Source organism: Nicotiana sylvestris, chromosome 3 (assembly GCF_000393655.2).
Source record: "Nicotiana sylvestris chromosome 3, ASM39365v2, whole genome shotgun sequence".
Classification (NCBI taxonomy): Eukaryota; Viridiplantae; Streptophyta; class Magnoliopsida; order Solanales; family Solanaceae; genus Nicotiana; species Nicotiana sylvestris.
This window is the reverse complement of record NC_091059.1, coordinates 74,503,622-74,522,356: the sequence shown is the minus strand read 5'-3', so window position 1 is coordinate 74,522,356 and position 18,735 is coordinate 74,503,622. Positions and strand designations below refer to the sequence as shown.

At 36.7% G+C, this 18,735-nt stretch overlaps 1 protein-coding gene across 3 annotated transcripts; it reads right to left on the bottom strand.

Moving 5' to 3' along the window:
- Positions 1–914: 914 nt before the first annotated feature.
- On the bottom strand, positions 915–18,426 carry LOC104232073 (uncharacterized). Of its 3 annotated transcripts, XM_070170842.1 has the most exons (9): positions 18,042–18,337; positions 17,300–17,386; positions 4,750–5,073; positions 4,413–4,648; positions 3,458–3,661; positions 3,282–3,374; positions 3,085–3,201; positions 2,554–2,983; positions 915–1,119 (listed from the first exon to the last, which is right to left on the bottom strand). In XM_070170842.1, exons 3-9 carry the CDS (start codon positions 5,060–5,062, stop codon positions 1,070–1,072), a joined length of 1,443 nt encoding a protein of 480 aa, XP_070026943.1. In that variant the 5' UTR covers positions 5,063–5,073; positions 17,300–17,386; positions 18,042–18,337; the 3' UTR covers positions 915–1,069. The 3 variants fall into 3 exon arrangements, with proteins under 3 accessions (XP_070026943.1, XP_009783475.1, XP_070026944.1); XM_009785173.2 differs by lacking the exon at positions 17,300–17,386 and having other exon boundaries at positions 18,042–18,426; XM_070170843.1 differs by lacking the exons at positions 17,300–17,386; positions 18,042–18,337 and having other exon boundaries at positions 4,733–4,866.
- Between the last annotated feature and the right edge of the window lie 309 nt (positions 18,427–18,735).

The following is an 18,735-nucleotide window of genomic DNA, read 5'->3' as shown; positions in this document are numbered from 1 at the left end:
CGGCCAACTGGTGAAGTTTTGAGTTTTCAACTTGGTGGTGATGGTTGATTTCTTGAATGGATTGAGCTGAATCTTTGCATAGAGGATCCATGGGTGTAGTAGAAGGGATTCCAATTGGAAATTGGTCTCCAATTGACCCAGAATTGATGAGGGCATTTCGTCGAACACCTTGCTCAACCAGACTGCCTGAGCTTTTGGATTGTAAAATTGGAGGAATTGGTTGGTACGCATATGAAATTGGAAGTGTAGGAGCATTCTCCTCATCAAGGCGAACATTTTGGTACCTTTCTTTTCCAATTTGGATACCTGGAACACCTTGCGCATTTATTTTTGTCTCGCCGAAGTTCTGCTGCTCGTCAGACGGGATGATTCCCACGGTGGAATTGTCGAACTATGTTTCAGACATTTTTTTTTCCTTTTTGTATTTGTAACTTTTTTTTTCCTGATTTTGTATTTAAAAATGGGACCCACAAATAACACATGGCAAGTACTAAATAGCTTAGCATGATGCGTTGTACATGTCAGCGTAATTGATATACACGCTCTGGTGGATATGTTTATTATTACCCATTTTGTCAAGTTGGAGTGTTCAAATGGAAATATCCAAAGTTCGTGTATCAGCTTTCAAAAGTCCTACAAGTTTAAGTGGTCAGGAAGCCATTATGCCAAAAAAAAAATGGGGGCACCATAAATATGGGGCCTAAAGCAGTTGTTTTACCTGCTTTAGGGAAGAGCCGCCCCTGGCTCTCCTCTACCTTTTTCACTTAAATACCATAGTTCGCTTAACACAGCACTCTAACCTGTGACCTAAGACACAAGTCCCTCAGTCTTTGCCAATTCAGCCAACTCCCGGAGGAATAAATCACAATAATGCCAAACGACCATATTTTTAAGAGGGCTTTTACAACTATAGCTAGCAAAAGCAAGTCAGATTCATCTTCACCATCCATCGACAAGAAACATTAATTCAAGCTCATATATTCGATAAGTTTCAGAAACCAGGTAGCGTAAATATATTATTGCATACGACGAAGAACCCACTAGTTCTAGTAATAACAATATCATAACTCTAGATAGTGTCTTCACTGCTTTCACCTATCATTTGCTCATTTGATCCACCTACAAAAAATAATAAATAAATGAGTTAACAAAAAATTTCGGCAAAATATAATTGCAATATACATATTAAAGTCATGACTTAAAACTAGACAGCGTAGAAAAATTTACTCATCCTAGCAAACCCAATTAATCAACAGAAATTCCGGCAGTTTCCTTGTAAATGGGCACAACCCTATCCCGGAAAAAACCATCACATTCTCCGTTACAACACATATTCATCTCCGTGAATCAGATTCATATCCATTCATCACATCAATACAACAATATTCTATGTGTTACAAGCAATACCATACGCACACAACCAGGGGCGGATTTGTAGGCAAATTGACGGGGCACGTGAACCCATGATCTTTCCGTCAAACTAGGTTTTTTATGTACATTTTTTTTGGAATTGGTCTAGTACTCTCTGCTGGCACCCATGCTCCAAAGAGACTAAATGGTGCACTTGGTTGAATGATGAGTTATTTACCTAGTGGACTAGGGATCAAATTCTACTTAATATTTTCTTTTTTCTCCGTTTTTAGTGGTGCACCCATGTTATAAAAACCCTAGATCCGCCTCTGCACACAACATAATTATCTCAATACTTGTTAAGAATATAAGACTTGCCCAACATCTATCTATATGCCATAGAAATGATAAAATTTACCAAAAGTTGACAACTAAAAGTGTTCAAAAAGGAAACAACTCAAAAGTATAGCCTTCATAAGCAAGACAGCGAGCATGAAATCAAGTACTAATAACTTGATAATTAGCTCCCAAACTTAGTTCTGAATCTCCTTATTAAATCCACAAGATGATGCATATAGAGTTTCAACGTCCAACTGCTGGAAGTACAACACAACTATGCCTCAGTCGCAAACAAGTTGAGATCGGCTATATGAATCCTCATTTCTTTCTTTAACCTTAACTCATATCTCTAGCAAGCCTAAAACATATTCCCGACTAGTAGATATCACCTACATGGATCTTTTTCTTCCATTGTACCCTATCTTTAGCTAAGTCTATATTTGATTCCAAAGATTTGTAGGTCTTTCGAGACAACTTCCTTCCATGTGATTTTAAATCTACCCCGTCCTCTTTTAACACCTTCACTCACCATAGTTTCACACGGACCGGAGCCGATGCAAGACATGATCAAACCATCTCAAACGGCTTTCTCTCATTTTATCCTCAATGCATGCTACTTGCACCTTCTAGCGAATATGGTCGTTTTTCACCTTGTACAACCACATATCCATCTTAGCATCCGCATCTCTACAACAATCAACTTGTGAATATGTTAGACTTTAGCAGCCCAACATTCAATACCATACAACTGTCGGTCTTATAGCTGTTCTAACGGGTGGAAGTAGAAGACAAAATTATTGTGCAACGTAACCAACAAACCCATCATTATAATTCCATAGTTCTGCTTGAGTTTATGTGAATTACCTAGTCTGCGATGATTGGTACCAATAGGTGGCTTATGGATTGGTTGAGTACGTGTTGCAGAGCAAGCTTCTCCAGGTGAACGAGTAGATATGGTTGCTAGCATGTTAGGATCAACTTGCAATGTTGGGATCAAATGCTGAAGTTGTGCAATGACATCTGCAACAATTTTTTGCCGCATAGCTTCCTTCTGTTCCTCGAATTTTTTTTGGAGCTTTTCCTCCATCCTCTCTGCCATCTTCTGCAATAGATCATCAGTAATATTTAAAGCAGGTTCAACATGTCCCACTTTACCTTTCAAAGAAGTTTTCGTAACCCCTCGTCCATATAATCTCAAACGTCCCGGATGTTCAGCTCCCATGACGGATGCAAAAGCATTTACAGATTGACTTCCTTCTCCAGTTTGCTTAGATTCTATGTTTTTCATTTCAGCCTGCAAAAAATTCAATAATAAAGAATTTAAACAAATAAAAAATAATTTGCCAAGCAAAAATAACTCATCAAAGTAAACTTGCAATTAGATAAAATTCGTACAATTTTACTAATTGTATCTTCGTCTGGCTCCTTGTACGATCGACCAGGCTTCCTTTTCCTTGTAGCCACAAATAGTTCCTCAAGCGATATACCCTCTAAAGTTTCCTTCTCTTTTTCCTTGTTACATAAAATGGATATCAGAAACCCTTTTTAAAAGTAAAGCAAGTTTATTTTTATTGATAAATATAGTAACATACCAATTCATTACGGATTACAGCAAAACTTGTTTTTCCAGAAGTATGAGGATTCTTCCATTTTTTCCGATTCTCGGTATTGATTTTGGACATTTTCTGCAAGTAAATGATTTAATTAATATGTTTAAACAATATGCATTAGGTATATGTACAAATTGGACTTTTGAAAAATATCTCACCTGGACTGCTTCGGAGTTCCAATATTTGAGAAGACCCTTAAATTGAGATTCTGGAACATATGCAGGCCGCTTTTTTATTCGAATTTCATCATTGACATAGGTATCATAATGATCTTTCTTCAATTGACTCTTATACCTTCTCCATGCAGTGTGAATTGCTTCCAAAGCCCATGTTTTTGCAGCATCAGGAATATCATATTTTTCCTACAAATTGGTTTTGTTGTGTTTAGTACGATATAATGCCATAAACAGAAACCTATACACATGCACATAACTGACTTAGAGTTGCAGTATTTAAGAGGATCCTTAAATTGAGGTTCTGGAACATCTGCAAGCTTGCCATTAAAGCTTATTTCAGTACCTCACTGTGGGACAGATTCGAGAGATCACAACAATTAGTGCCATCATGGATGGTAACGAGGATACTTTAATCTGATCATGAACATTCATGAAAGAATGGCCGATGTCCCTTATAGAATGAGTGGAAGAATGTGGCTTAAAAGACTGTTGGAAATCCTATGTGGAAGTTCTACCAGAAACTTAAAAAGGTCAGCAAGCAGTTAAGATCTTGGTCTTGAGTTGCTTTTGGAGATCTAACTATAGGTGCCTCAGAACTGGAGAAAAAGGTGAAACTAATGGAGGAAAATGTGATTTCAGACAACATTAAGGACAATGGAAGTTTTTCTTAAGCTAGAAAGAATTCACAACGATAGAGGTTTGTTAAACAAAGCAAATGCAGAGTTAATTCAACTATTGAGGATGCTATCTTGAAGCAGACAGCCGGAGTAAAACGGCACAGCGAAGGGGATACAAACACAGTTTTTTTTCAGTGTAATTGTTTCTTTTTTGGTAAGGTACTTTTTCTCACAGCGTCATTAAAATGAGAAGAAGATTGAACATCTATAAACCAAGAATGAGCAAGGTGTGTGGTTAGATAAGGAGAAGAGATTGCAACCTTGGTATATTTCCACAAATCATCTTTTGTGTCCATTTTCCTCCAGTCAAATTTATCAAGAGGGCAAAGTGTTGCATTCCTTGCCAATGTGCCAAGGAAACTACCCAACTCTTTTACAACAGCTTTACTGGGACCAATTGGTTGATTGAACTCATTCAATACTATCAGTTGACGCTCATGTCGCCCATGCACGGTATACATCTTTGTTCTACCTCTTTTCCTTTTTTGAGTAGGACCTGTGGTAGTACCAAAGATAATCACCAAATTGTTAATGTTAGTTGAGTTAATGAATTAAATACAAAGCCGATAACTCTACATACAATCTATATGCTCTTGCCTTGTTCATCAGACTGTTCATTTGCTGCAATAGTGGTTGAATCCATTTGTGCTTGTCGTTCTACTGGTTGTTCTACATATGGACATGCTTCTGTTTGTATATGAGCTTCTACCGATGGATGTTCGGATGCCTCTAGCTGTTGTCCTTCGATTGAATTTGACAAATGCTTTTCACTTGACCGTAAAGTTTGAATAATTTTTTGTACTGCCGATGAGCGCTTTCTCCTTACTATAGCTGCAACTGGTCCATCTTTAATGTACGAGGAGTTTCTTAATCTTTTATTTTGTTTTGAAGGCCCCTCTTGACTCATCATTCTCCAATTCTCTGTGTCACCATAAAAAGCACTAAATATCATCAATACATTTACCCATCATTTGTCATTTGATTGTGAATAAAGCTAGGCATTTCTAATTTGATAAAGAAAAGCAGGCAATTCAATTCTATAAACATTTCATATATGAAGAGAGAACACGATTTAGCCAAACCAAATTTAGATACCATGATCTCACAAAGCCAGCAAAGCAACTCATAGAAAAATCCTGAAAGCCACAATCTTTTTAATTATAAATATAAAAAAGCAAAGAAGAGCAAACTAGAAGTGTTGGTTAGTCAGTTATCCTACAAAAAGCTTTCCTGCTGAACTCAAAGCAAGTTTTGAATGTGGGTAGCATACTAAGTTGCTGTCACTTGGAAATAGTACCTTCTAATTCTATTTCCTAGCAGAAGAGAGGTGCTAGGAGACAGTGAAGGAGAAGAAACTGTATTCTTCAAGCTACAGACAGTTTTTTTTTTTTTTGGATAAGTCAAGCTACAGAAAGTTAAAGATATTATTTTTCTTAACTAGTCAAATCAGATTCAAGTTTACTGAAATATGCACAACTGGATGTTCAAGTTAACATATAACTCAAGAATGATCGGAAGTAAAGCTTATCCAACTTCTGTAGAAAAGTTAATAAGGAAAAAAAACATTCAAAATTACTCAGGCACTGAAACAAAGAAATCCAGACAACATCTGATAAGCAGCCGATCGCTGTTAAATCGAGAACTTGTCACTCTCAACGCAAATCTCTTGATTTTTCTCACTGCAAGAAGATGTTCATTCCTTCTGTCTTTCACAAACTAGAGAAAGCTCCATTTAGTATATCACAACACTGGCTAGAAAACAAATTGTTTTCCTGGTTTAACAGTAAGGTGGCACCGTATAAGTGTATATTATTCAAATTTTACCAAGGGTTTGCACATATTCTTTTCTCTCCTTCTATTCGCATGTTGCCCCCAAAAGATAAAAGAACATTTTAGACAAATAGCGTGTGGAAATTAGAAAAAGATGAAGAACATGCATCAAAAGACACTAGAAATTCAATAGTTATAAGGCACCACAGCCAAGATCTTAATGGACAAAGGATTAACCAAGTCATAATTCATGATCCTATTCTTTTGCAACACATGTACAAACTTCAATGCCTCTCAAAATATACACAAAATATGTTCAAAAGTTCCTCCGTCAGTTGTCAGCCTCAATTTAAAATGCAAATTTCTCTTTAGATATCTCTGTAGCTGTATCTTAGGAATGTAGTGCATGAGATAGCATGTCAATGACATCACCAGGTATATCTTCTCTCTCGACCATCTCGCCTCAACATCGAGTAATCTACCTGAACTAGTTTCCTCATACTCCCTCCAAAATGTCGCTAATATTTGAACAATTTTCTTCCCCCAAATCATACAAATCTCCAGGGTCTTTATTCCTTGCATAATAACTCCCATTCTCAATTGGATCCTTCGCATGAAAAGCTTGATGCACTTGAGATGCCACTATAAAATTTGTTGAAGCCTACCAGAGCTGACCCATATTCATTTAGTTTCTTGCGAAACCAATCACACCTAGAAATTACAACACCAAAGTGCTCCAATAAACAATCTCAATGACATCTTAAATGGAAGACATTCCCCATCAGTCGGGTTTTGGCCCCTAGCAACAGAAAATCTATCAGTTGTTGCTTATAAAGTTACTCCACCATTCGGAGTCTTGCACAGGATATCCTGATTCATTCCATACAATCATTATCCATTAATGAGATATACAACATAATCAGGAGCGGATCTGTGTATGAGAAGGGGTGCATCGCCACCTAAACTCTCGAGTAGAATCTTCATGTATGTACTGGTATTTCCCGCAAAAAGCCTATATAAGTAAACGGTGGCACCCCAAGTTACAAAGCGACCATGGGTGCAACTGTTAAAGTGTCATGTTTCTAGTCACAAGGCCCAGGATCGAGACTCATTGAATTGAAAGCCGTTTTTACTTTCATCGTCGCCTTACTTGTTCCTTTTCTTTCTTTTCTTCTCTTTTAATTTCTTTTGTTCTTTCTTTGTATTTCCTCTATCTTTGTACAACTCCGTTTTTATTAAAAGGGCAGCCCGATGCACTAAGCTCCCGCTACGCGCGAGGTCCGGGGAAGGGCACAACCTCGTTTATTATTGATTCAAATTGTATATTTGCTTTCATTTATTTGTCTAGATCTAGCCGGATAAGATTATGAATGAGGATATTCAGGAGAAGATGGACGTGGCTCCCATGGACGACAAGATGAGGGAAGCGAGGCTCAGATGGGTTGGGCACATGCGGAGAAGCCTAGATGCGCCGGTTAGGGGGTGTGAGCGGTTGGTTTGACATGCATGAGAAGAGGTAGAGGGCAGCCTAAGAAGTATTAGGGCGAGGTGATCAGGAAGAACATGGCGCGACTTCAGATCTCCGAGGACATGGCTCTTAATAGGAAGGTATGGAGGTCGAGCATTAGAGTTGAAGGTTAGGGGGTAGTCGAGCGTTTTTCTACTTTATACTGAGGGTGGGGCTAGTCTGATAGTGTTCTGTTCTGTCTTGGACTGCTAGTGGCGTTTGTTGTGTTCACACTATTTTTCCATTTTCATAGTTCTGTGTAATTAGTTCCGGTTTTTGTTATTGCCTTTCCACCTATTTTCTATCTCTTACGATGTTGATATTTTCTCTCTTGTAGTTGTTCCTGGTACAGATTTATTGTCTTTGTTCATCTTTTTGAGCTGAGGATCTCCCGGACACAGCCTTTCTACTCCTTCGGGATAGAGGTAAGGTCTGCCTACACTCTACCCTTCCCAGACCCCACTTGTGGGATTTTACTAGGTTGTTGTTGTGTTGTTGTTGTTTATTTGTCTAGATCTCCAAATTTTTATTTGAAAATGATTTTGATCATTTCTCTTTTTATCCATATAATGTAAGTTCTTCCTGGACAAACAATTCAGTTAGGTGATCGCGTATTTGTTTATGCACCAAAAATTTTGTACATCGAACCAAATTAATTTTACAATGGATTGAACCGAATCGAATTAATTCAAAATGGATCGAACAAACCAAATGTATGCCCTAATTCAATCTCCTTGACTAGTGGTAACGCTTGCATTAAAGACAATATTACCCATAGTCATCAAATCCTGGATCTCCTTTGAACACATCTTTTTGCCACAATCCAAAGCCACTTAACTAACCATAGTAATGAGTGGGCACTATTACCTTGTTAACTTTCTCCCTAAACCAGTTGTTGGATTCCCGAATATGATTTTCTGCTCTTGCCTATGCAGTTGATCTAATACCACCATCCATTAAATTCTTAAGATCCCAACACAAGCATGAATTTCCCAAGTTTCATTAGGCAAATATATATGAAACTTAAAATGAAGATCACATATTTTATATGACTTGATAAGCTTCTTCACTTGCTCATTTCCACGATTGAACATAATCAGTGTGTTCCAGACTTTAAACGTGAGTCCATGATAAAAGCCTTGCCTCTTCCTTTTCTTCCAATTTCCAATTGGATAGCCTATCTTACGGAATATAAGTGAAAAATCATCTCCCTTTTTTAAATGATGCCTCATCATGAGCTTGGTACATACTGAATCTTATCTTCAGTCTCTTTACCCCATCATGTAGGTATCTCGAACAAAAGGTCAAACTCTATCCAACAAAAATGAGTCGGACACCCAAGCCTAGTTTATTTACGAAATGGATAGGCAAATATACCATTACATCAAGAAATATTATTTCAAGGTGACATAGTACTGCAATTATTTATGACTGCAATTTATTATAATCTCTTCGCCTTGTAACCTTACCACATATGGAAAAACGTCAAATTTACCCCTGTACTATTAAAAGGGGTTTAAAAATATTCCGTTACACTATTTGGTCATCTCAGCCCTCATCGTTATACTATCATTCAAATATATTTCTCAATTGGATGGACTATTGTGTGCCCTCACACAATTAAAATGACTCATTCCCTTTTTTTACCCGATTTATTTCCCCTATACCCATAACCCGACCCAAAGTCACCCCCTTTTGAAAAAAGCCCTAAATGATTTTAACCTCATTTCACCTTTCCCCTTCATCTGTAACAAGTAGAAATAGCTATGGAAGCTTATGGGACAATTTCTTGGTACTTTCATTGTCTTCAATTTCTTCAACTATGAGGTCACTTCCATTATGCTCTTTTTTCTTTTCAATGAAATACCGTCACACTTCCTCTACTTTTTCTCATATAAACGACTCAATTTCTCGTGTTTCTATCCTAGTTAATATATGAACTAGGGTAGGAATTGATCAAGATGGAAAAGAAACTCTAGAAATTAATGGGACATAAGTCATGGAAAAGTTAATTCATACAACAAAATTAATTGATCAATTGCCAGCCCAAGAAAGTTAATTCATATAACAAAACCAAAATTGAGAAAGTTGAATATCAATTAATTAATGGAGATTTAACAAGGCAATTGACTGTATAAAAAGATTTTAGGGAGGATAGTAGCATTCAACAGTAAGGACAATTGGAGCCAGAAAGTTAATACTTAATAATGAAGAGAGAAGATTTTCTTCAATTTCAAAAGAATTAGGCACAATATATGACCAAATTCATGTTTAGACTGATGTCTGGTAAGAAGTTTCACTTGCATTTTGCCAGCAAGCTGACATCATATGGACCTACAAACACGGGCAGATAGGATTAAGATTCTACACCAATAGAGAACAGATTGCGAACATGGAAGCAATCCTTCGTCTGGGAAGAAGCTCCACAAATTGTGAAATAAATAGGGGAGTGGTGAAATGAAGTTAAAATCGTTTAGGGTTTCTTTTTAGAAAGGGTGATTTTGGATCGGGTTAAGAGTAGAGGGGAAATGAATCTGGTAAAAAAAGGGGATGGGTCATTTTAATCTTGTGAGGACATGTGGCAGTCCGTCAAATTGAGGGGTATATTTGAGTGAAAGCATAACGGTAGGGGTTGAAATGACCAAATAGCGTAACGGAACATTTTGCATACAGGGGTAAACTTGACCTTTTCCATACTACATATGGCTCTAAAGAAATAACTCAACCTAATCAAGGCCAAAGCAACACTATTGCAAGATGACTATCGTTGGCTCTTGCACCGTTGATACTTCATCTTCTTCACTTACACATTGTGATATATCGAGACATAACCTTGTGGTAACTTGGCATTTTTTAGGATCGTGCAAAACAACCTTTTCTCTTCTGGTTTCGTGGGGAAACAAACTTTAACCAAATAAACATTTCCACCATCATGTGCTCCTAATAGTTGAAACTCCTTTTCCATCCCCATTTCTTATAAGTTATAGTGAGAAGTTAGACGATCCTTTGACTTTTTTAATTATGGACAAACAAGTCCAAGAAATTTATCACATATTTTTCTCCATGTGCATCATATCAAGATGGCGCCTCAATTTGTTATATGCCCAATAAAGCAGTTCAAAAACACATTTCTTTACTTCCACCACCTTTCATTATCCCAAACACCTTTCTTTGCCCTTTCCAAAGACACAGTTGAATTGAAATAACTCTTCAAGCACTTCTACATCTGATAAAGGAGTTATGTCTAGGTCTCTGCTCCTCCTTACCTTTAAACAATTTCTAATCTTTTAGTAATAGATGCTTAGGACACCAAAATGTTCGACTACCGAAGTAACACATTTTATGATAATGTTAAGATATTGAGAGCATATGTCCCTTCTCAAAAAAGAGATATAGAGACTTGTCACTTGTGTCACATTACAAGCGGGCTTGCCCATTTCTCTTTGGTGCTCCATACTAAAAACATTACTAATGCTGAAGATCACTAATTATCCACAATAAGGCTTCATGCATTGAAATGTTTGGTTGTTTTTAGCATCATGTGTTTCTATGCCAACTTTCTCTAATTCTTTCAGTTCAGCAATTAGTGGTTGTATGTACAAATCTATATATTTTCCTAGAGACTACGATGTCACTTTCAACTATTTTATGTGCAAGGGGAGGTGCAATCTCTCATTGATTTTATATTAGATGAGTGGTAAGGTAGTTCAAGAGACATGGCCCATGATAGACTCGAAATTATCATGGACAACACTACATACTCAGCTTCATGCAGATCTATGGTGATAATTACAGTTCATTACACCCAAGGATGTGGCTTAGTGGTCAATGAAGTGGGTTGAGAATCATGAGGTCTTAGGGTCAAATTCCAGCAAAGGCAAAAACACTAGGGGTGTGTTTGATACGAAGGAAAATGTTGTCCATGGAAAATATTTTCCTATAAAATGTTTTCTAGGAAAATGAGTGTTTTATCGCTTATTTTCCCTTCTTTGGTTGGTGAATGAAAAATATTTTCCAGAAAATTTTTTTTAGTGTTTGGTTGGAGAGTATAAAATATTTTTAGGGGTAGAGGTAGGCCGAAGAAGTACTGGGAAAAGGTGATTAAGCAGGACATGGTGCTACTTCAGCTCACTAAGGACATGATCCAAGATAGAAGGGTGTGGAGGTCGAGGATTAGGGTAGAAGGTTAGTAGGTAGTCGAGAGTTCCCCGCTCTTTTCTAGTAGTATTAGTAGCACTCTTGTTTTTTATTCGTATTCATTGACCTTTGGTATTTGCCTATTGTTTCGCTCGCCTTGTGTTTCGTATTTTCCAGTTTGTTTCTATTTGATGCTACTTTTTCTTTTACTTGTTGTTATTGCTGTTGTCTTTTTTTCCTTTTCCTTATCGTCCTTTGTCTCTCTATTATTTCTTTCTTTCTTCTTCTTTTTCTTCCTTTCTCTCTCTTTTCACCTTTTGAGCCGAGGATCTTATCAAAAACAACCTCTCTACCTCGCCAGGTAGGGGTAAGGTCTGCGTACACACTACCCTCCCCAGACCCCGTTTGTGGGATTATACTGGGTATGTTGTTGTTGCTACTCTCCTCAACCCACCTTCCCCAAAATCCACATGTTTCGTGTGCTCCTCCCCCACCCCCCACCCACCCTCTATTTTCTTCAATTATTTAATTATTCTTTTCAAAATTCACACAAACCCAAAGGAACTAAAGTGCTATTTTACTTTTTCACACAAGAACAACGCTAAAATTTAAGGTCAATAACTAAAAAGAAAATACTTTATTTTGTTGAAAAAGCGAGTATCCTTTCTACAACATTCAAAGAAATTACTCATTTGTTGAATTTAAGAAAATACTTTTTCTACATCATAAAAAGAAAATACTCAGTTTGTTGAAATGAAAGAAAATACTTTTTTTACATCATGAAAGGAAAGTACTAAAGTTTTGTTAAGATGAAAGAAAATATTTTTACATCAGAAAAAGAAAACTTAGTTTGTTGAAATGGAAGAAAAAAAATTTGGTGGGGGTAGGGGTTGGGGTGGGTGCATAGGGGTGGTTTGTGGGTGAGGTGGGTTGGTAGGAGGTTGGTGGGGATGAGAAATAGGGTGAAGAAGGTTGAAAAAGAATTTTGGAAAATGTTTTCCGTTCTTTTGATAGGAAAAATATTTTCCTCGTGGAGGAAAATGAGTTCATGAGGAAAATGTTTTCCAAAACTTTTAAGCCAAATAAACATGGAAAATTAGAAAATATTTTTCAGAAAAAGTTTTCCTTCGTACCAAACACACCCTAGGTGAATTCTTCCATCTGTCCAAGCTTTAGTGGATAGAGTTATCTGATACCTGTTGCTAGCGGAAGATAGCAAATATCCTGTATAATTAGTCGAGGTGCGCATAAGCTGGCCCGAACACCACGGTTATCAAAAAAAAGTTATAGTTCATTAACTTAACTGGTCATGTGCTATGGAAAACTTTCAGGGTTCGAACTGGGTTAAAACTATCACTTAAAGTCCTAGCCTTATATTTTTTTGATAACCGAGAAATCCCTTAGGGCCACTGGTGCACAGTTCGAAACTCAAAGGATAATAGACCTACCCTCTTCGTTCTCTACTTAAATACTAGGCTAGTATCTGGAAAGTTCTAATTTAACATTACGAGTCTCTAGAGAAGTTTGAGCACAAGGAATTAACATCTTTTCCAGCTTCACCATCAGCAAGACGTCTTATATCGCCATCATTGGGTTATTCAATAGCATGTCATCTCATAGTTGCAGTTGTTTCAAGACAGATGAATATCTTTTGAAGCCTAGGCATTAAGGCTAAGTATATTTAGGGGTGTTCGTCGGTCGGTCGGTACGGTACGGTATTTAGACATTTCGGTTCGGTATTTTCGGTATTCGGTTTCTTAAAATCCTATACCAATACCGTACCTAATTAAATTCGGTATGGTTCGGTTTTTCTCCTTTCGGTTTCGGTTTATTCAGTTCGGTAACTTCGGTTTATTCGGTTTGAATACTAACTAGTGCATAGAGCCATACACTCTAATATTCTTAATTAAAGTACTCAAAAATACAAAACTGAAAATATTTGTTGACAAAATTTTTGTCCAAAACTAACAAATATCGATACAAATAGAGAAAATTGTACATAAAAGAATATTTGATCATTAGAAATGTCTTGTTACTTGTTAAGAGTTAATTGATGAACTTTGAGAATAAAGGAAAGTAAAATTTTAGATTTTTTATATTTATGTTATAATTGATAATATGTGTTTTGTGTAATATAATATATATTTCAATACAGTATCGGTATTTCGGTATTTTATTTTAAAATACCTAATACCAATTTTTTTAAAACTTAAACCAAATACCAAAATACCGTATACCAAATACCAAAATTTTGGATTTCGGTACGGTAATTCGGTATTTACCAAATTATGCCCAGCCCTAAGTATATTAAAACCTAGCAGGGTTTTTTGAGTCATATTAATCAGAGTCATTACCAACATTCTTCCCCTTAAAGGACTCAGACACCGAGCAATTATCTGCTTTTGTATTGTCAATCTAAGACAACATGCAATCATCAAGGCAAGCATGCATTTTTTTCAAAGTCAAGAACCAACGATGATGTCATGTCCATGATGGTCATGAGTGAGTCTGAATATCTGAAAACGAGGAGGTAAATGTTCCTGACCTCAAAGATTATTTTCATCTTCTTCCTAAGAAAAGACTGTCTGTCATGATGCTCTTATTAATTAATCAAATTGAAAAATTGAGTGCTGACAAAGAATAATTATTCAATGATTTTTCAATTGTTAAGTTTGAATGCCATCTTAAGTTCGGCGCATCTTGAACTCAAAAGGGAAAAACAAGATTTTGAGAAACAAGTCCCTATTTTAAAATCTGAAATTGAAGCACTCAAAACTGAAAATGAGAAATTGAAAGAAGCACCATGTAAAGGAAAAGGTGGGATCAGTGATATACAAGAGGCCCTTCAAAAAGAACTACAATTGTCCAAGGAAAATTTGTACAACCAAGTTGAACGAAACATAGTAATTCAGGAGGACCTGACAAGGTTGAATATGAACTGACTAGAACCTTTAAGTGGAAGCTCTAGAATGGCTGAACCAAAACCAGAACAGAAGTAAAATTGGACTAGGATACTACAAATCTATCCCTAAGGTTAATCCTAAGTATGTAGCTTCTGCATCTAGTAAGCTATGTACAAATTGTGGTAATACTGGTGACTACAAGGAAACTTGCTTAGCACTATCCAATACACAAAATAAAAAGGTTCCAGTACAGAATCAGTCAGAAAGAAAAACTTTTTTTGTGATGAAGTCTAACTTACCAAGCTGGACTAAAAAAACATTTCATTCATTCTTTCAATCACAAGAGGGGATCTAAGCTAGTCTGGGTTCCTAAATCTAACTCTTGATTTGTTTTGCAGGCTAAAGTAAGAGGAAGCAGCCAAGACTAGTATATTTATAGTGGCTCTCAAGGCACATGACAGGAAGGAAGAAAAATTTCCTCGGCCTTTCAAGGAGGGAGCGTGTCTTTTAGGAATGGTAAGAAAGGTGATATCACAGGGATAAGTAAGATTGGTAAGTCACTCTCTCAAGCTATAAAAATGTGTATTGTGTGAATGGGTTGAATTACAATCTGCAAAGTGTCTCCCAGATATGTGACAAGGGGAACAGGGTCCTGTTTGACTATGCTGAGTGTCTTATCACAAATGTGAAATCTGGTTAGACAATACTTAAGGGAAAGAGACATCACAATGTATGCATTGCATCTATTATGTCTCTAGCTGATAATAAGGTTGCATGTCTTAGTGTGCTTGATGATGATCCTTTACTGTGGCATAGACGACTAGGTCATGCGAGTTTGGCTCAGCTTAATAAACTGGCTTCAAAAGATCTAGCTGTGGGATTGCCAAAAATCAGCTTTAAAAATAATAAAGAGTGTGATGCTTGTGTTAGAGGCAAGCATGTCAAGTCCTTTAAATCTAAGAAAGTTGTCAGTACCTCTAGACCCCTGGAGCTATTCTGTATGGATCTTTGTGGTCTCATGAGGGTTATGAGCAGAGGTGGCAAAAAATGCATTCTGATTATAGTTGATGACTACTCTAGATATACCTAGACCTTGTTTCTTTCTAGTAAAGATAAAACCTTTGATGGTTTTTTGCATATTTGCCAGGACAATCCAAAAGAAACTAGATCTTCAGCTTGTTAGCATTAGATCTAACCAAGGTTCAGAGTTTAAAAATGCTAGGTTTGCTGAATTCTGTAGCATGCATGGCATTGGTCATAATTTCTCTGCTCCCAGAACTCCTCAACAAAATGGAGTAATTGAGAGAAAGAATAGAGCTCTAGAGGATATGGGGAGAACCATGTTAATCTTTAGTGGACCGCCCAAAAGCTTTTGGACAGATCACAGAAGCTAGTAACACTGCATGTTACCTCTTAAATAGATACATGGTTAGACCCATATTAGAGTAAACTCCCTATGAATTACTTAAAGGAAGTAAACTCAACATATCACATCTTAGAGCTTTTGGTTGCATATGCTATTTTCATAATAATGGCAAGGACGCTCTAGGAAAATTTGATGCTAGAAGTGATGAGGGAGTATTCTTGGGTTATTCACCACATAGTAAGGCATATATAATTTTTAATAAACGGACTATGTGTGTTAAAGAAAATGTGCATGTTGTATTTGGTGAATCTGATCCTTTTATTGAGAAAAAAGAAAAATGTGCAGGATAATGGTCAAGAGCTTGGTCTTGTACGAAAAAAGAATTCTGATATTAAAGACCAAGGAGACTCTTGAAAGCGAACATGAGGAAAGAGGAGGCCAACACCGGTGAAGATGAGGCATCACACTCAGGGGGGCCTTAACTCCACCTAATGAGGAAGAAGAAAATGGGTTAGAAGAACCTATTCCTCCTGTTGGTCCTCAAAATGAGCAGATTCCTCCTCCTGGTCCCCCAAATGAACAAATTCAGCAACCTCAAAGAAAAACTTGGAAACATCAGAGTTCTCATACTATTGAGAACATAATCTCTGACTCTAACTCAGGGATCTAGACCAAATCATCTCTCAGAAATCTATATGCATTTGATGCATTTCTATCTATGAGCCAAAAATTCTAATGAAGCCTTGTAGGATGCAGATTACACAATGGCTATACAGGAGGAATTGCATCAATTTGAAAGAAGCAATGTAAGGCACTTGGTCCCAAGACCTAAGAATAGGATAGTCATTGAAACAAAACGGGTCTTCAGAAATAAACTGGATGAACAAAAACTATGACAAAAAACAAGGCTAGACGCGTGGTCCAGGGGTATAATCAGGAAGAAGGGATAGATTATGATGAGACTTTTGCTCCAATGGCAAGGATGGAAGCATTCAGATGTTGATTTCCTTTGCAGCTTAAATGGAATTCAAACTGTATTCTTGAATAGTTACCTCAAGGAGGAACTGTATGTGGCTCAACCTCTTGGATTTCAATTGCCAGGGATGGAAGAACATGTCTATAAGCTAGACAAGGAAATTCTCTAAAGAAAAGGACAGGAAACAGAGGAAAGTACGGAAGAGAGAAATGGCTCTTTTTCACAAGCTGTTGTTTGAGTTTGTGCACAAGCTTGTGCTAAGCGGTCAAAAAGGAGATATGAAGCCAATGCTCTTTACTTGACTTATATGGATATACTGGAAAGGGAAGAAAAGATAAATTTGCATGGGGTAATGATCAATCACATAGCTAGAGCGGTAGACAAGTCCAAGAGTGAGCACTCCATTCCCTATGGTTTCTTTTGGTCTGAAGTAATAACTCATTTTGGAGCTCCTGTCAGCAAGTGGAAAGAGGGGGCTAAAGAGGAACCTGTTCCTGATGGTATTTTTGACAATGCTAAAATTCCGGAGCTTCAACAACAAATGCAGGCACTACAACAGCAGGTGGAGATACAAGCTGCAAAGATTGCCGGAATGAAGACGGTAAATCGAAAGCTGAAGGAGGACTTGACAAGAGAATAGCATAATTCCAAAAATCTAAAACTGCTCTAGTTGCACATATCCAGTCACATCTGGTCCCATACCTGTCCATCCAGCCGAGTCTGACCAGAGTCCCAAAATTTTTTTGGGTAATCAAGGTGATTAGCTATGATATATCAGTATTTTGAAATTTAAAGGACAGTTAAATTGATTTGATCTATCAAACCTAATAGGATTGAAGATGATAATCATCAAACGCATTAAGGAAATTTTCCATATTTCTGACTACAAATGCAGTACCATTGGGAGATTAGTTTGTTTGTTTGCCAATTCATTTCTAAATAAAACCTCAACTGCACACATAACAAGTTACATGCAGGCATGAGTTAAGTTTCCGTCATTCATTACCGATTACGTGTAAGCAAACAACCAAACAACTTCGAACTATATCATAAGATCTACTTATATCACGCATTACCCATAAAACCAGAACAAGATAGTTACAAGAGAGAACAATTTCGACGAACTTAAACAAACACAAAGTAAAAATAAAACACAAAAGCTATAATACACAGAGTCACCAAATGTATAGAGAAACGAGAAACAGAAGAACAAGGGAAAAATTGATTTACCCGGAAGCGAATAAAGGGTGAGGAGAGAATTAAAGCAAAGAGATTTGCGGTGGGGAGTTCTCTATGTTCTCTTTGTTTTCATTCTGCCAACGAACTGATAAATTGTTCCACTAAGATGGAGATTAACTGAAAAGTTTAGATATGAAGAATTGAAGAAGAGAAGGCATCACCAACACCAATTGCAAATGCCTAGGGGAAGAGGGAGGGAAGAGTGCTCTTGGAATTAGGGGAAATTAGATGAGAAAACCTAACGGAGGGAAAGCCAATTTGGTGAACCGTTGTCATAGGTATTTTTTTCTTTAAAAATATTCGTTGCACTAGATGAGGCGAAAAAGCTACTTTTACGAGCGTGACAAAAAAATAAAGATATCTTTATACGAGTAACCGTATGGATTCATTGTTAATATATATATATATATATTAATTATCTATCTATATCTATTTATTTATATTTATTAGTATCTATAAACGTGCGTTGCACTTTAATAATAGCACATGACGGTTTAAATATTTATTTATATGAAGGAATAATAAAATTTAATTAATGAGATAAATTTTATATATAATAATACAACAACATCTAAATGCCGAAAAATATTGTTATATTAGCATAATACGTGAATTCAAAAAGAAAGGACATCATCAAAACTTAAACAAATAATTTGAAATATATATTATTTTGGAGACACACTGT

What these genes read in the sequence shown, in the direction of transcription:
- LOC104232073 (XM_009785173.2), bottom strand. Translation starts at nt 5,062, where the DNA reads ATGATGAGTCAAGAGGGGCCTTCAAAACAAAATAAAAGATTAAGAAAC. An exon ending in GGAACTCCGAAGCAGTCCAG is followed by an intron (nt 3,375 to 3,457) that starts GTGAGATATTTT and finishes ATTTACTTGCAG; the next exon opens with AAAATGTCCAAAATCAATAC. An exon ending in TACCAATCATCGCAGACTAG is followed by an intron (nt 1,120 to 2,553) that starts GTAATTCACATA and finishes TATTTTTTGTAG; the next exon opens with GTGGATCAAATGAGCAAATG.